This window comes from Alternaria novae-zelandiae, assembly GCF_023758075.1.
Source record: "Alternaria novae-zelandiae strain BMP 2774 chromosome Unknown scaffold_12, whole genome shotgun sequence".
In the NCBI taxonomy this organism is placed as follows: domain Eukaryota; kingdom Fungi; phylum Ascomycota; class Dothideomycetes; order Pleosporales; family Pleosporaceae; genus Alternaria; species Alternaria novae-zelandiae.
The window spans coordinates 286764-305419 of NW_026056972.1; the positions used below are offsets into that span (position 1 = coordinate 286764).

An 18656-nucleotide genomic window follows, 5' to 3' on the forward strand; every position below is an offset into this window, starting at 1 on the left:
TTGCGCATACTTTTCTTCTTTCCAGTGTCTTCCGAGGTGCTGCCGAACACATATAGAATTCGCTCGTCGGTTTCGATCCGAAGGGTGCGAAGTAGACTCCAGGTGCCGGGACGACAGGCACCATGACGGGTTGTTGGTGCTGTTTTAGCAGCAAGAGGTCTTCTCCGCACGTAGAAAAGTGCATTAAAGATTTTTCGGAGACGCACTCGCACATACCAGTCTCATCGGTGGTTTTTGGAGGCAGAGGCAGGAAGAGCGGGCTCTCATTTCAACTTTTTGTTGAAGTTTTGGAGGACGAGGCAGACACCATGAAAGGTTGGCAAACGTATTTTGGTGAATAAGAACCGGAGTGTGTATGTTGAAGAAGAGAAGAACCGGGACGTCGAGGGAAGTTTATATACCCGCGCGTCCGCGGATCTCAACTCATGCTTGGTTTTCTTGACACCTTCGATGGACAAAACCATGCAGAATTTCGGAGTTGTTTTTTCGGACAGATCGAGCTGTACCCTTGGTGGCAACGTGGGCGCTAGTGGTATGAGTGCTCGAAGATAAACTGCTGGAGCTCGGCTGACAGCCACTCTCCATGGTTGAGAACATTCATCCTTTTGGACAGGAGCACCGGGCAATGTCGTGGTGAGGTGTGTAAAGGCTCAGCTCAGCACATGAGTTTCAAGAATGTGGTTTTCGAAGTCCAACAAGCACATAGTGGTATGAGTGCTCGAAGATAAACTGCTGGAGCTCGGCAGACAGCCACGCACCCTCGTTGAGGTCGGACGGGAACACCGGGCAATGTCGTGGTGAGGTGTGTAAAGGCTCAGCCCATGAATTCCGACAATCGTGTTTTCGAAGGCCGAAAGACAGACGCCATCCAGTGTTTTCTTTGATACTTTTGGAGTTCCAGAAGAAGAGAACCATGCAAAACTCGGAGGTTTGTTTCGATATCCTGACGGCGAGGTCCATGAAGTATGCGTGTTGACGTTTTGTGTTCGCACAGCGAAGGCACCGCGATTTCGCAAAGCTCTCGTGTATTTTTTCGAAAGGGGCAGAGAAGCCATCGGAAATGTGGCTTCCATTTTGGAGAAAAAAAGGATGTAAGTGTGATGAACAAGAAAGCAAGAGAGGGAAGGAACTTCACAGTTTATATACTCGCCAGCCTAGCTTCATCACACGTGCGCATGCAAAAAACTCAACTTTTGGAACCATGGAATGTGGACATCCTACCCGACCAGTCATCCTAACCAGCCAATGCACGACCCCCTTAAACCAAGCACCCGAAGAAAACCACCCTCGCTTCTTAACACCGAAATCCAATCATGCCGCTAACATAACAGCGCCATCCCAAAACGCCGCGCTATGCATCCGCATCCGCATTCTCAAGGCCGACTCATCCACGTATGGATGTCGCAATCGTCCTCGTCCTCGTCCGGATTAACCACACCATCGACGTCTTGCTCATCGTCCGACCAATCGTCATCATCCCAATTATCAGGACCATCGCCGGGTGTTTCCTAACCACCCTTCTTCTCCTGCACATCCACACGCTGCCCCCTCGCCCTATCCTGACTATCCACATCCTCCATATCCACATCCGAGAACCTGACGTGACTCTGCAGTTTCTCGTTCCCTCCAGCGTCAATATCCATAAGGTCATCGCCGCGACCAACCGTCTCGCTACTGGCGCTGCTCATGGTCCCCGCACCACCACTACGGTTCGTCTCGACCATTTCCTGCGCAACAGGCGCGTCGTCGTCGATTTCAGTGTTGGGTGTTAGCGTCGCGGAACTCATGTTTGAATCGTTGCGCGGACGGCTGCTGCTGTTGTATTCTTTAGCGCTGATTTCACTCCAACCGTTGTCTTCAAAGGCAGGGGGGTTGGTGTTATCCCACCCGCCTGTTGCTGTGTTGCCGTAATCGCCGTAACCTTCCCATCCTGTAGCGTTCTCTTGTAACTCGTGGAGGAAGTTGAGATTGTCCTTTTTGGCAAAGTCTTGGAGGGGTTTGGGTAGCGGCAGGGGCTCGGCGGCAGTAGCGTCTTCGTTCGCGTAGACGAGCAGGGCGGAGCCGGCTTCGGTGGTGGCGCGCTCGATGACTTCTTGCAGGGAGAGGGGATCGCGGCGAATGACGGGATTAGCGGATTCGCTGTCGTACTGCATGCGCCACCATTGGGTTGCGTTGGGGATGTCGGATTTGATGTCCGGGTGGCGGACGTAGACTACGTCCCTGCGCGTAGCTACGCCCCAGAGTTGGTACGGGCGCTTCATGGCGTCTTCCGGGGTTTGGCCTTCTGGGTAGACGGTTTCGACGGGCTCGGAAGTCTTCTCTTCCACCTTCTCGGTCATCTCGGTCGTAGTGTCCATATTTTGGTCGTCGGTGGTTGCGGCTTCGTCAGCGCTCCCGTCTACGCGCGGCTTGAATCGCCCAGAGATGCCTAAAATCGCCTTCTGCGCTTGTTCGGTCTGCTCTTCCAAAGTCGCAAGCTTGCTCTCTATGCTGTTGTAAAGCTCCTGCAGTTGAGCTAGTACTTCTGTATCCTTGGGAGAACCACCAGGACTTTCAGGCTCAAACGCAGTCATACTTGTTTTGAGCAGTTGCAGCGACTCAACTTTCTTTGCGCCTGCTTTCTTCGGGGTGTGGTACTTTAGTCTCTCCACCTGCGTCTTGAGCGAGACTAGTTGTTCCTCATGCTGCGTGATCTCGCTGTACATACTATCGATGACATGTTTGTTCTTCTCGAGGTACCGATCGATGTATAGGGTGGCTGGAATATGACATCCCAGGTCAGACGTCTGGGTATTTGATGAGGTCAGGCGGAGTATCAGCACGTTACTCGCTTCGCGAATATGCGCACTGGCTCCAGCCGAAGCGAAGAGTGAATCATCCAGGACATCGTATAAGTTGAAGTCGGGCCGAAGATTATTGCGTGTGACGGCGGCGTCAAGCACAAAGCTCTCTTGAGTGGTTCCAGCGACGTCGAAGGTAGATTTAAGATGACCGTTCAAATCGGCATTCGGGACCTGGCTCTGGAATGCGAAACCCCACGTCACCAGGAACTTGAGCAAATCGTCGTCCGGGTCGTCAAGTGGTGGCTGCTCTCTCCAAGCCTCCGATTCGAGCAGTCCGTTGACCGAACCGTAAATACGGTCTGTATTATCTAGAAATGCCATGAGTCGCTGCGTCTCGTGGAGTATCTCGAGGTTGTAAGCTTCCGAAAGTCCAGTGCCGTCTTCGAAGATGCGTGCGGTCGCTGTGGGATTGCCTTTCCACCAATTGTCGCCCTGCCAGTAATCATTTTGTAGTACGCCCGGGCACAGCAGCGCATTTCGGAATAGCGGTATCGAATGGAGTATAGGAATGAGGTTGGTAAGGTAGTTGAAGTTTGGCGACGGCTTCAGGATAGCGGGCTGCCCTTCTTCGCGCTTTCGTTGGCTCGGGATGGGGTCGGCGATGATTTCGGTCGTGGTTGGCACTAGAGCCCACTGAGAGGCATCGTAGTTGGCTCCAGTGGCCGGTCTGAAGTTAGAAGAGCCGGTAACTCCCATTTCCTGGCCCTCAATGCCTAAATGTCTGTCAGCACTTGCGGGGTGATGCTCGTGGCGCATTCGTCGCACTGACTTTGTATGGGCGCATCGCCGGCTTGTGCTTGTGTGGAGGCGACACTGGTTCGAGACGGCGGGCGCGTGGGCGCTCTGCTGTTGACGTTGCTATGAGGGTAGTTGTCGAGACCTGGAGCATAGTCAATATTGAATGCTGAAATCCGCCACTGTCAGCCGTGTTATCCTAGGGAGTCTTCCGAGCCTGAGCTGACGTACTGGGAACGTTGGTGTCGTCTATACCGTAGCCAGCCCCCGCAAAGGCAGTCTCGTCCCACTTGGCCTGTGAGTTGCGCAGATGGGTCTTCAAAGCAGAAATACCTCCTTGGTCCATGCTGCTGAAGTACTTGTCCATGGCGGCCTCGACATTGTTGCCATGGTTCTATACACATAGTTAGAGGTTTGTCGCAAAGCGCAAACAGGTTGCGGGCTATTTGGACATACCGCGAGAAGCTGCCTGGCTTCCTGTCTGTCAAGCTGTTCCACCCCGAAATTAAAGAGGAGGTCGATGTTTTCTTCTATTTGGGCGTCCGACATGGCTGTTGTGTTTGTGGTGTAGCGTGCGTGGTGATGGCAATGTTGGCGCAGTTGAGATCTTTGATGCGGGCGGGCGGCGACCAAGCCGGCGCAAGTGAGGTGGGAACGGCAGCGCAGGTGCCAAGACGAGCAAACGGCAGTCGCGCAGGTGTAGCAGGCAGACGTCTATCGGTCGGGTGTAGAGTGGACAGTCGCGCTCATAGGTGAGGCTGCATGGCGGGGAGCTTCTAGAAGAACGAGCTTCGCGGAGGAGCATGCGGGCAGCGGAGCGATGATGTCGCTAATGCCGGCTGAGCAGGGGTCAGGCTTCATAGCCGACGGTTGACCTACCACCCCGCGTCACACAATATTACTTTTTGGAGAATCCTACAATGCATTGAGTGATGTGTAAGATTGTAGTAAAGATGTTACTCGTTCCTATCTATTCATCTCCTGGTATCGACACCTCCGTATCCTTGTGATTGTACATATACTCTTACATCTATATTTTAAAACGTTCAGTCATGTAACCATTTACCGTCTAGACCCAAGATAGGGGAAGAACGCCAGATCCCAAACCGTCATCTTTACGATGGTACTGAGGGCAAGCCATCTAAAACTTCCTCCTTCTTTTCCTTGGAAAGTGATTCGTCTGGCTTGGATTCCTCACTGTAGGGCTCCTCCGCTGCCTGCTCTTGCGAGACCTCGGTCTTGTCAGAAGCTTCAGTCTCCTTCGTAAGTCCATAGTCTGATGCCACGACCTCTGCGTCTGAGCCAGGGCCGAGCGGCCGGAAGACCTGCACGCCCTTCGCGTCATTGAGCTTGTCTTGCTCCTCTCTCCACTTGCGTCCACGGTTGGTGTAGCGCGAGATGACATCTCGGTAGTGCTTGAGACTCTTATCGATCGCTTCCTCGTCTTGTCCGATAAGCTCGTGTCTTCGCGCCTTCAGCGCTGAGTACAACTTCCAACGTGTTTCCGCGGGTATTTCCTTCAAATGGTACTCAAGTTTCCAGTCGTCGTACTCGCTCAGTTGCTCTGGTCGGTCCACGTAGCCTCCATTGACCTGACTGCGGACAGTCAGCGTCCAGCCCATCAAAGGTCCATTGGGGACTGATGCGGGCTGCACGGTATCTTCTGCGCTGGCCTCTTCTCCTTCGGCAGGCTCCGCAATCTCCTCTTGCTCCTCGACAGCTTCTTCGGCAACGGCGTCAGTAGACTCTTCGACATTGGTCAAAGGTTCGTTTTCTTGTGCTGTAGGTTCCTGTGGGGCCTGATCTGCACCGATTTGTTCGTCGACGTCGTCTTGAGCTTCTTGCCAAGCTGCTTGAGCCTCAGGGTCGTCCTTTCCAATACCAACAACACGTCGTGCAAACTCTTGCTGGGCGGCCTCTCCAGCGTTTTGTATCTCGTCTGCTTGCTCCTCGGTAACGGGCTCGGCAAACACGTACATGAACGGCGTCTTGCCTTCGCGCGCTTCAAAGTGTAACCGGATAGACTGTTCAATGTTAGTGGAGACCCTCTAGTGGTGAAATAGGAGCTTACAGTTTCAGGGAATGCAGCGGTGGCCTTGGTAAGGATTTCATCAACGAGACCCAAAGACAGCTTGAACTCTTGGTCTCCTAGCACCGTGTCATGCTGGCCGTGGAGGACAGCATCCATGTCGGAGAGACTCAAGTATTGGAAGCCGAAGATGCGCTCAATGTTGTGGTAAGCGATGAAGATGCCGTCCATGCGTCCCATGCGGGCTTGCAGGGAGTATTTGAGCATGGTCGCGCGCGTCATGTCGTAGAACTCGCGCTCGAACGACTCCCACTCGCCCAGATTGTGACGAAGCTGGTAGCCAGCGCCCTCTTCGTATTCCTTGTGGTTCATGCGGATCGAGATGACAGCGCGCGTCTTCAAGTCAAAGACACCCGTTCCAGGTAACCGCGGATCGATTGCATCCAGCTGCGAGCGCATCAGGAGGTTACCCTGCTTTGAGTAATGATAGCAACGACCAGCCTCTTTCTCGACGGCTGCCTTTTCAGGGTTCGACCTTCGGAACTTTTCAAATTCGCTGCGTTCGGTTGTGAGAAGCTTCTCTAGTGAGTGACCCAGCCAGCTCATGATGTTGGGGCTATCGTAAGACTTGTCGGCGTCCAAGGCATATATGCCATCCCTGTATCGGAGGAAGACGGCACTGGGGCCAAGCGTGATTCGGGAGAATCTGGGCGTGGGGTCAGGAAACTGGCGGGAGAGCATGCCGTGGTTCAGTTTGCGGAAGTTTGAGAGGACGTAGTGGAAGTGCTGGAGCATGCTCGACATACTCGAGGTAGAGCCCGTGAACTTTGTGCCAACCTGCTTTGTCAACGCCAGCAGAGTCTCATCCTTGGAGGAAGTCTTGTATTCGCTCAGCGCTTCAAAATCGAATTCGTTCGCCGGCATGATCTTCTCGAGGTAGGGATCGAAGTTGTACACTCGCGAGCGTGGGTCCTGCAGGCGATATACACCGGGGTTGAAGAGGACGCGGTCGAGACCATACGATAGCATGGGCACGGGTGGCTTGCCGACTTTGATCTCCTCGAAGTTGAGGTCGTCGGGGAACATCTCGCTGATGGGAATCGACTCTCGTTCTTCGTCCTGTTTCTGCCTCCTCGCCCTCTTGTCACCCAAAAGGGCCTCGATGAGAGATTTTGATCCATCCTCCGCCTTGACATTTTCTTCTTGGCTATCGGAGCTCTTTCCCTTCCTCTTGACCGCGACTTTTCTGGCAGCGACTGGCTTGGATTTGGATGGGGCGGCTCGGGTGTTTTTCAGTCGTGTCTGGCTGCGGGCAGCGCAGAGGAGGCAGACGGGCGTCCTGTGCCATTGCGCGGCTGGCGACAGCTGGCGACGCAGCATTGGGAGGGGAGGGGCGTGGCGGCGTGGGCGTGCGGGTGGCGTTGCACACACGATGGAAGTGACGCTCGGTCGCGACTGCACAGAAAATATGTCGGCGTTTGTTAACGCCGGGCGATCATTGCGATCACCATGTGACGTACAGCCAGGGGCCTGTTTGGTGAGAGCGCAGCTTATCCAACTATTAAAAAAACTAGCCTAACTATTACTAAGACTTTTTTTAGGCTAGCGCTTACTAGCATAAATACTATATAATATATTTATAAGTTATTATAGTAGAAATAGAAAAGAGTAAGTAAAGAAGATATATTAAAGTATTATAGTTCTATTATTACTAATTAAATTATATACTAAATATAATATAAACGTGTTACGCTAAAGTAGTATATTAGTATAAGTATTAGTAGAGATGTCTTAGAGGCCTATAGCCTAGTTAAAGTAAGTATAGAAAAGATAGAAATTCTTATTATTATCTTTATTTTTTTAGAAGTTATACGCTATAACGTATTAGTAGAGCGTATTAAATATATTTTAAGAAAGCTTACTATAGCTAATAATATAGTAGTTAGCGTAGAGATTAGAGAAGGTATAAGTATTAAGTATACCTCTTATAGTAGTAAGATAAAGCTAAGAATTATAAGTATAAAAACGCGTAGTAAATATATAGAAAATACATTACTTATTCTTAAAAATAACTATTTTAATAGTAGACTAGGTTTATAAGGTACTAGACCTAGGCTAGAATATCTTATTAAACTAAGGCGTTGTCTTATACTTATTTAAGTAGATAGTTATACTTAAAGTTATAGTTATCTATTAAGATCTAATAAAACTTTAAAATATATTAGAATTATAATTATATTACGTTTTGCTAATAAAGAAAAAAGGTAAAAAAAAGAAAGAGAAAAACTTTAAGAATAAAAAAAAAGAAAAAAGTAGAAAGAGAAAAAGACTTAGAAGAGAAGAGGTATATATTACAAATATATAGATAATATATTTACGTACTCTTTTCGCTATAAATAAAGATAGCGCTAGGCTTTCTACCTAGAGAGTAAGTATTACTCTAGATAATAGAGCTATACTAGTTAATATAGTAAGTTATAAAAAAGCTATAAAAACCTATAATAGTCTAAATATATTAGTAATATATAGAAGACATATTTTAAAAACTTACACTATAAAGAGTTCTATTCTTTAGAGCGTATCTATAGCGCTGCTTAGCGTATTAAATTAAGATCTTGCTATTAGCGTTCTTTTTAAAGAGTAGGCATAGAAAAAGTAAAGTAGGTAGAGTAAGGTAGGCGTAATAGGCAGGCTAAAATATATTAGATACGTCTTCTAGTTATATTTATATAAAACTTATATAGTTTACTATAGCGCTAGAGCCTAGAGAAGGTAGATAACTATAATTAGCTATTTTATTAAGAAATGTATTGCTATCTTATTAATAACGTGTTACAGAGAGTAGTAGTAATTTAAGGTAGTAGTTAGTAGGTAATAAAGTTAGTAGTAGCTAAAAAAAAGCTATTATATTATAATTGCAATATTATTATATTTTGCTTAAACTTACTTAATCTATAACTAATATACTTAGCGTTATATAATCTAGATAGCTATAGAGTATATATGTAGCTTACGCGCAGCTACGCATAGATAGAAATACTAAAACTTATACCTATTACTAAGTTAAGTAGTAAAACGCGCTAATAACGCGTTTATATAACGTTTCTTATAGACATATTAATCTAATTATAGAAGTATATAATATTATAATAATATATTAAAAAGAGAAGCTAACTATCTATTTAGAAAAGTAAAGTATCTTCTTAATTAGTAGAAAACCTCTAGATAATACTCTATAATATATAAGTAACGCGTTTACTAAAGAAATAGATTTACTAACTATCTCTTTTCTTTAATTTATAGGTCTTATATTAGATTAGAAGCTTCTAGTTTAAAAGTAAGCGCCTAACCTTATTTAAATTTATCTATATATATTAGTAACGTAGTTACTACGCGTTAGAGAAGATATATATATTACTCTTCTTCTACTTACGCTTTAAGTTAGTAGACTTATAGAGTAGAATAGAAATTAAAGCCTTTATAGTCTTCTTCTACGCCTTATCTCTTTTTCTCTTGCGTATTACTCTTATTAGAGGCGTAGCTAGTAGAGTTAATATAGAATATATAGTAGATATGTTTACATTATCTTTAGCTTTACTCTATAGTAAGATATTATACTTAGAGCTATCTACCTATAGAAGCTTATAGTCTAAGTCTAGAGAAGCGCGTTCTTAGAGTAGTAGAGGTTAGTTTAGCTAGAGTAGTACTTTATACTATATCTTAGCCTACACTTTAGCTAGTAAACGTAATAGAATTACGCTAGAAATATATTTTAGTAGGTCTTTTGTAGATACTCTAAGAGTAAAGTCTCTTAGTAAAATAATACCTCTAAAGAAGAATATTACTTCTCTTTTTTACTCTATTAATAATTACTCTATAGGTATAGACGCTACTAGGTAGTTAGAGTAGTATCTTTTAACGTAGTTTACTAGCGCACTATAGTTACTAAACTACTACTATAATATTATAAGTATATATTTTATATATAATTTTAGCGTACTTATACTATAAAGTAGCCTATTAAGCTAGTAATAGTAGGCGTAATAGAAGATCTCTCTTTAGTAGATAAAGTAATACCTACTTCTATTCTATTTACTAAATAGTAGTATCTCTTAAGAAAGAATACTAAGTTAGCTATACTATAGATAGTTATTCTAAATATAATTAGATTACGTTAGAAACGCGTTATTAGAAGACTTATATACTAATATATAGTCTTAAGTTCTATAGTAGAGTAAAGAGAGAAGGTAGAGAAAGAAAAAATAGTAGTAGGCAGGTACTTAACTCTAAAGAAAGGCAAGAGGCTAGGCTAGTAAGAGAAAATTTATTACGCCTTACTATATTAGGTAAAGATTAATATAGGCTTAGATTATATATATAACGTATTTCTATTACGTTCTACTAGCTAGTATTCTATCTATAGACTCTAGTATATATAGTAACTATACTAGATTGCAATTAGAACGCGTTTATAGCATAATTTAGCTAGAGTTGTCTCTCTAAAGCTACTACCTACGCTCTTCTAGTTCTATCTTATATTTCTCTAGTTATAGCCTTTACTTCTATAGCTCTATCTTTTTTCTCTTAATTTCTAAGAGCGCTCTTCTCTCTGTAATAGTTTAGTTACTCTTAAGTACCTACTACTTTAGAGCTTAAAAAGAGTTAGGCCTAAGAGCGTATTAGAAATATAATAAGAACATAATATAGTAGACCTACTCTAGGCTAGCTTCTAGTGCTAGAGAGAAGTAAGCTAGAAAAGAGTAGGCTAGAGAAGAGTAGGCTAGAGAAGAGCGCCTGCAGCCTTTGCCTCTTAGTTATCTACTCTATATAATAAAACTAGATAAATTAGCCTACTCTAAGATACTATTATTATTATTAATAATAATAAGGTTCTAGTACTCTAATTTCTACTCTAAACTTAATAAGACTGTGTATAAAATACGTTATACATAGTAGACTTACTCTCTTTTTCTATAGCTTTAAAGTACTTTTATATATAACTATAGTGTAATCTATTCTTATAGTAGACGCTATAGACTATTTTTGCTTTATATTTCTCTATATTCTAGAGGTCTTACTTATAGAAGCTATAATATGTTACTAGTATATTCTTAATATATTTAAATATACTTATATTAGAATAGTCTTAAGTAAAGTCTTATTAATTCTATTATAATATAACTTTATGCTAGCTTACTTAGCTATATTAGAAGTGCGCTCTAATAAGTTCTAAATATATTACTTTATATAGTTATTACACTTTATAAAACTACTTATAATAATAAAGTATATCTTATAAGCTACCTAATCTATAACTACCTTAGATTTATTCTCTACTATATTATAAGAACGTATTATATACATAATTAAAAAGAGTTTTATACCTTATAGAAGCCTAATATAGGTATAATACTTATCTAGTAATTTGTAATAAAGAAGAGCCTTTATACGCCTTTAAATAGAGTATTCTATATACTCTGCGTTAGAAACAGCGCAGTTAATACTATAGAGAAAGTAAGCTTTATATAAATAAACTATGTAGAGATAATACTATTTTTATCTATAGTTAACTTCTAAAAATTCTTAGAGAAAGAGTCTCTAGTCTATAGAATTATGTTAGTAACATATTCTTAACGCAATCTAGTAGAATATAACTAATCTTATAACTATTTATTATCTATATTAATAGTAATACTTATAATGCTGTCTCTATAAAGATAGTAGAAGCAAATTAGCTTTTCTAACGCCTCTAAACAGAGCTTAAAGAACTTAGTAAATACCTCTATATATATTTCTATAGAATTAATATCTATAATAACTTTCTTAAGAGAGATTACTATATTATATTTAGAACGTAATATAGGCGTGTTAATATACTTTTACCTATATTTTATAGTGTCTTTATTAAAGATAGTAAAGAGTAACTTAAACTACTTACTATAGATACGCTTATATAATATATCTATCTAGAACGTATTTTATTAAAGTAATAGAGAGGCTTACTTATTAAGAAAGTAGTATATAAATATACTATTATTAGTAGAGTATATTTATTAGATATACGCCTATATTATGTTAGAAACACGTTTCTAGCGCGTTACTAGCTACTTACTATAGCTAGGTCTTAATGCTTAGTTCTAAGCTTATATATAATGTCTTCTATACTAGAGCTATAGAGGTATATTATAGCTTTATAGGTTTTAAGTAAGCTTCTAATTTTATTCTTATTTACTAGTATAATATACATCTTCTTAATAGACCTAAAGCCTTTACTTTTAACCTATACCTAGACTTAGAAGAACGCTAAAGCCTTAGCTAAACGTAATTAGAATATTATTATAATATATTATAGAAGCGTAGAGAGTAGACTTACTACGTGTAAGGCCTAGAGTTAATATAGAAAGAATAACTATAAGAAGCTTAGCCTTTAGGTCTTTGCTTAGAATTAAAGAAGAAGAAGAGATATATATATACTCTCTATAACACATTATAATTATATATAGATAAGATACTAGATCTACTAGAATTATAATATAGTACTTAGCCTTATTATATACTTATTTAACTAGCTACCTATCTCTATAAAGGTAGTTGTATTCTAAAACGTATTATAAATATACGCTAAACATAATATAGTATAAAGTTACTTACTACACTTTAGAGTTCTAGTAGATATTAATACTATAGTATTATATACTCTCTTATTATTTTTCTCTACTAGAGAGCTATTATTAAACAAGTTTTTAAGGTATTCTAGGTCTATTTTAGAACTAATAGCGTAAAAGACGTGCTTCTTAGTATATCTAAGTTTATATATCTAGGCTATATACTTAATAAACTAAGGTTTATTACTAGTAAAACTCTATAACTTAGTTACTATGTATTATAAACGTATTTCTATCTATAGTGTCTCTTACTTTATATTACTATTAGAAGTACATAGGTCTATAGTTTAGTTACTAGTTACTATAAAATCTACTACTTATAAAGTATTTAAAAGTTATAGTGTAGAGCCTTTAAAGTTAGTATAAGCGTGTTAAAAATACGTTGCGTACACGTTAAACGTACCTAGCTACCTACTTCTAGTAAGTTATTCTATTATTAGGTATAATAGTATCTCTTAGGCTTCTAAGTATATTCTCTACCTTAGGTATAATTTTAGAATAATAATAAGCCTTAAGTAGCTTAGTAAGCGTAGTATAATACTTAATACCTATATAAATATACTTCTAACGTTATGTAATTATATTTAAGAAAAGTAAAAAGAATATACGCTTTTTATATTTCTAGACCTTTCTATATTAGAACTAGATTATATTAGAAATATATTAATATTACGTTCTTAGGCCTCTTATATTAATAGCTTTACCTAAGGTATCTTTCTATATTATATAAGTAGGTAGTAGATAGATAATATATACGTAGCTACCTAGTGTACTTTTAGACTATATTAGTATACTTATAATATACTTATATAATATTACTATTAGGCCTAGACCGCTATTACTACTTATAAAGAGTAGAATAGAGTTCTTCTAAATTATATTAAGAACGTAATATAAAGACGTTATAAGTAGTATATAAGTTAAATTAGCTTAAAGTTACTCTCTTTACTTAGTATATTATTAGCTATTTTAAAGTCTAAGAAGGCTATATCTAAGTTCTTAAACGCGTTCTTAAAAAGTAGTAAAGGTACTTTAAGCTACTTAGCGTTAAATACTAGTAAAGAAAGTACTAGCGCCTCTATAGTTTCTATAAAGATAAAATATAAATATATTATTAATACGTTCTAGAGCTAGATTTTAGTTTTCTTCTATATGTAGTATGCTAAGCTATATAGAGAATAATTCTATCTAATCTAACTATTACCTACGCCTTATTCTGCCCTTAATAACTCTAACTAGCTAGCAGCTATAGTTACCTATAAAAATCTAATAGTTAGATAAGGTGTAGCTACAGTTATTCTAAACTGTCGTTGATAAATTAACAACAGACACAAGCTAAATCTGAAGAGCGTCTACATCAGGTCAGGGTCTTTCACTTTCACTGTCTTTCATCTAGTTGCAAAAGTCACGCTAGTCATTTTTTTCAAATGCTGGAAACTGACATCACCCCCAACTTACTGACACGACACCCGCCGTGAGCCATTCTTTACCGCCCGCACCCATGGACTTCCGCTTCCTCGATCTACCCGCCGACATCAGGCTCATGGTTTACGAATTCCTACCGACATGCCTTACGCACAACGAGATCACCATCGAGACGGAAAATAAGAGCGGACCTCTTAAGACGAAAACCACGAAAGTCAAGCTCATTAACATTTGGTATCCTACCACCGTACGCCTTATCTCCAAGATCATCCGAGAAGAAGCTACACCGATCATTGCGCGCACTGCGGCGAAGCGCAATAGCGCACTAGTAGCCCACGGCTTTTCCAAGGTGTCGCGATCGGGCCCTAAACTCATTGTTCTATGTGGAGATCTGGAAGTCATTGCGCGCAAGCAAGGACCTCTTGAGGCAGCTTCGGAGTTTCTGACCTGGTTTTTGGAGGCGCGCAGGACAGGATCTAGCTGCATGACCACTAGGCCCGAGAGTTCAGCTTCGGATCCAAATAGCTCGGCTATAATCAACTGGGCGCGTCAAGCTGGTTGGCATTTATCTCAAATGCGACCAAGAGCCAGAGCGATTGACATTGCCATTGACGCCATGCATGTACTGTCGATGGGCCGTCAAGAAACCGTTGCTTCCTTGCTTCGATTCGAGGATGCAGCCGAGCGACCGTATCTGGCTCAACGACGCGACATCCGATTTAGAGTGTGTACAGCGCCTCTAATGTTTGCAGCTCATTCCGTGTCGCGGTATGTTCCATTGCGCGGCCCCTCTCCAGGTGGTAGATTTGGTTACTTTGTCGAGCACTTTGACCTTGAGTACGGAGAATGGATCGAAGCTTGGGTTCCGCAAGACTGCGTTTAGCAGGTCGGTATGTTTGTGCCGCGTAGTAACTTTGTGTAATGAAGCTGACACAAGGTGCAGACAAGTTACTCTGATTCGCTCCTGCGTTGTGTTATCGCCATGTTGACCGACCAGCTGGAGGGTGTAGCATGAATGCGATAAAATGTAGGGTGTCGCAGAACCTTTACTAGAGACTGTGCATGTATTAGTAGAGAGGCAGGATGCTCCGCCGCGCCGATGTGAGAGGGCAAAAGAATGAGCAGGACTTTAGATCAATGTCTTGATGAGAATGACATGTATTGTAAGCTGAGCATTTAGGAGTGACTCATGTTAGGAATGAAGAGCCAACCAACCTCAACGATGCGATGCCATTTCTCAACCATAAGTCGATTGTCATTGTAGATGACCGTGACCAGCGTAAAAAACATCTCCAACTGTGTCAACGTTGCTTCCACATTCGCCCGTGTAAACAAACCTATACCTGTTGTGGATTTCCTCATGAGGGGTATCAGCCCGTATGTAGTAATGGTAAGTGATTCTTGACAACGCGGGTACATCGAGCTGAGAAGAGTAATTCGCGTAATACTGATGATGCTCGTCAAGATGCGGACGACCATCATCCAACCATCTAGCCTGACTCGTATTCCAATTGCCGAGCTCTGGAACATTGCCAACAACAAACATCTGGATCCCTGGATCTGAGCGAACCTGGAAGTTCACACGAGCGTGACAGTAGCATTGCGACGTATCGACAGCGTTATTTAGCGGTTCGCCCCAGCTATCGCCTTTGAGACCAGCACGACGATTGATCGTCGTGTTATAGGCGGTGTTCGACCAGGCGAAACTAGAGTTCGACATAGGTGTGCCGTCGTCCCGGCTGAACTGCTCTGAAAACCCATGATCTGGAGATCCGTGATTTTGTACGATGGCTAAATAGCTGTCGGCATAGTCGCGTACGGTAGAGAGGATCGACTTGAACTCTCTGTTGGCTCGAGAGGTGTATAGATCACCACAGCCATAAGTACCGACATGGATCCCCGGTAATAGGTCTTGAAAGAAGGGTAGCGAAGTTTTATCGACAGTCAAACTTCCAAGGTCCAGCCATTGGAGTCTGGCCAGGTACAGCTGCTCCGCGGCCGCGAGTGTGGTCACATACCACGGATTACCGCCGTGATCAGAATCCTCGGGGTATCTTCCAACGGCAACTCCCTGGCCTTGTGCAATACCATTGTTGATACCGTATAGAGGGCGGAAAGAGTCGGTCACTGTTTTGTGATTGGCTAGGGCTCTGGAAGAGCATGGTTGGAAGGTACTGTTTGTGCAGCCGGCTTGAGGATCGTACGTATGAATAGAGGAGAGGATAGAGCTCGCATCTATTCCGCTTCTTTGGTCCTCGGCGTTGAGGTTTGCGTGCATATAATTATCGCCCCAGAAACTGCTCATGAAACAGAATATCTGTGGCACGGCAGAAGTGCAGCCGTCGCAGGTTCGGTTCAACGTCTCTGAGAGTGCCAGGCCTTCGACCAAAGCGCGATGTGATGCTGAGAGAGTGAAGAACGAAGAGGCATTCCTTTCTTTCCACACATCAGGACTGGTTCGATTCCAGGACCGAGTAATAATTTCTAGATCATCCGTGATGGTGGGCCATAACGTAGCTTTGACGGTCTTTTGCGCGCGTGAGTACTGTTTTGCGCCTTTTGCTTCCGCAAGTATATGTTTAGCATCGACTATAAGAGCTGTCGTACGAAGTGCGACGACATCTTGTTGAGGATCTAACGCAGCTGTTCTTGTCCATGTGTGCAAGTCTTGATAGTTAGCCTTCAGTTGACCATCGAGGGCTCAAAGCACATACGATCTGGATCCGACCGACTCGCAAGCATCATGCCACTCGGGGCTCCCCAAGAGCCGTCAACGTTGCTCAGCATCCCATTCATGGAAACAATTTGCTGAGATTTGATAGAGTCATCAAGTGAACCTTCCCGCTGCTTCTGATCGATCGAATTGGTATTTGCATTGACGAGGAGCGACGTGGCCGAAAGCACACGAAGCAGGAAAGCGGCCTTCATGTTGAGTGCTGCAGTAGTAACAATACCGCGGAGAAGAATGGTTCGTGCTGATAGTCTCGTAATAATCCAGATGCGTTATCGATGGCGGCGGTGAGATGGCTGGATGGAATGTTCGGCGCGATGCGTCAACAAACAAGTCCGGGCTGCAGACGACATCCACGCTCTCTGCGACAGCCTCTGGATCGTTCATGCTTGCCATGTCAGCCGTCGCTGTAGGCAAGAGCTGGGGAGTATGAGCGAGCGCTGCCATCGCGCCTCATATCCGTGGAAGCCGCATTGGGACGCGACCAACGCGGGATTGAGCGTGCCAGGGTCGAAGACATTACTGCTGTAATGCGAAATGCCTTCGCCTTCATTTGAGACTCAGCGATGAGCAAGGAAGGAGCCATAGTGTGTGGAGATGAATGGTGCCGGGGGTGAAAGACGCGAAGGTTCGGGTCCAAGGTAGCTCGTGTCTTCCCTCCGACCAATGACGTCAGGTCGTGGCGTTGAATCGCCTGTGTCGCGCGTGCCTTACTATCACATGCAACCTCCCCTACACTTTCACCAGCTATGCGACTGCGCAATTCGACGTTGACACTCTTCCGCTCTCGAACATCGACAACTCTCGTCTCAGACGATATATGCAGCCATGGAGACGTGTCGATCGTCCAGCACGACACTCAACCTCTGCTTGACCTTGTGTCATTGGCGAGGCTGCCCATCAACCAGCACTTCAACTTCTATCAGCAGCATCGGAGTGAGACCGATGCGCAAATCATTCGTGTATATTTACATTACTTTGACCACCACGTTCTGGTTACAGCAAAGCCCTTTACCACACTAGGTGTGACTACACATCTACAGAGATATCATCAAGGCAGGAGTATGCAACATTTTAGAATCTACTTACGCAGTTCTGAAAGCGCGTATGCGACACAAATTCTAGTCATGTCTCGTAACTCCGCGTTCGGAGAGCAAAGCTATAGTTTGGAACACACGTGGGTAACCAGAATCCACTCCTCGACCCTGAAACCAACACTGTGGAACGAAAATGCCTCTGCTCGCTTGTACCGGTGAAAGAAGATTTCATCTCACTGTCTCACTATCACAAACTCCTAATGGGACAGATAATCACCTACTTCAGACTAGACTACAGAGTCACACCAGGGCAATATCAGCTACCACACCAATAAATCCTACAGCCCGCGCATCCCGGCACAACCATGGGCCCAACAGAACCACCTCCCTCGATCCCCTCGCCAGGAAAACCCACATCCTCACCCCCGCCCACGTCTATACCGCCAAAGCCGTTCCCCCTCCTCTCCCTCCCCAAAGAACTCCGGCAAAAGATATTCACGCACCTCGTCCCCAAAACCCAACACCACACCATCCCCCTCAAATCCGGGCCACACCACCTCACCCTAGTAACAACAACAATCCCAGGCATCTCCCTCCTCGCCACAAACCACCAAATCCGTACCGAAGCATCCTACATCCTCTCCCCCTACCTCTCCTCCATAAAAAGCTCCGCCCCCACAATAATAATCCATGCAGAACATATGCTGGGGGTGATAAACCTACACGACTCCTTCCGTTTCCAACCCACATTCTGGACCTTCCTCTTCCACCGCATAGAACCGCGAAGACGAGACTTCACAATCCGTTCTATCCGGCGTTACCGAGAGGGCGGAATCACGTCCGAGCAGCTGTCCAAGAGGCTCAAGATGTGGACGCTCACCACCTCCCCAGATCCAGATGTGGGCATCTTAGAAGCAGTAACAACATTCATCCTCCGAATCCTTTCCTACCTCCCCACCGCAACACCCCCACCAACCCTCCACACCTACCCCCCTTTAAACGTAACAATCGACATACCCACCTCCTTCACCGGCAGCCCCATCACAGCAACCACATCCCTCCCCCGCAGTATCGCGTATCGGATATTCTTCCCTGCGCATCCTTATCTGGCTCGCTTGCGGCCTGGGCATACCAACTTGTCTTGGTTACTGCAACGCATGGTGTATCATGCGTGCTGGGCGTTTACATGCC

General features: G+C 43.6%; 3 protein-coding genes across 3 annotated transcripts; 1 reads left to right on the forward strand and 2 right to left on the reverse strand.

The window, feature by feature from the left end:
- Positions 1-1508: 1508 nt before the first annotated feature.
- On the reverse strand, positions 1509-4127 carry J4E88_006258 (uncharacterized protein; the record flags this gene model as incomplete). The annotated part of the gene is made up of 4 exons (XM_049399887.1): positions 1509-3556; positions 3613-3723; positions 3810-3972; positions 4035-4127. 4 exons carry the CDS (start codon positions 4125-4127, stop codon positions 1509-1511), a joined length of 2415 nt encoding a protein of 804 aa, XP_049254198.1.
- A 566-nt stretch (positions 4128-4693) lies between these two features.
- J4E88_006259 (uncharacterized protein) lies at positions 4694-6987 on the reverse strand (the record flags this gene model as incomplete). Its single annotated transcript, XM_049399888.1, has 2 exons — positions 4694-5602; positions 5650-6987. The coding sequence occupies 2 exons, from the start codon at positions 6985-6987 to the stop codon at positions 4694-4696; spliced, it is 2247 nt and encodes a 748-aa protein (XP_049254199.1).
- A 6786-nt stretch (positions 6988-13773) lies between these two features.
- Positions 13774-14712, forward strand: J4E88_006260 (uncharacterized protein; the record flags this gene model as incomplete). The annotated part of the gene is made up of 3 exons (XM_049399889.1): positions 13774-14147; positions 14450-14465; positions 14641-14712. The coding sequence occupies 3 exons, from the start codon at positions 13774-13776 to the stop codon at positions 14710-14712; spliced, it is 462 nt and encodes a 153-aa protein (XP_049254200.1).
- Positions 14713-18656: the final 3944 nt, after the last annotated feature.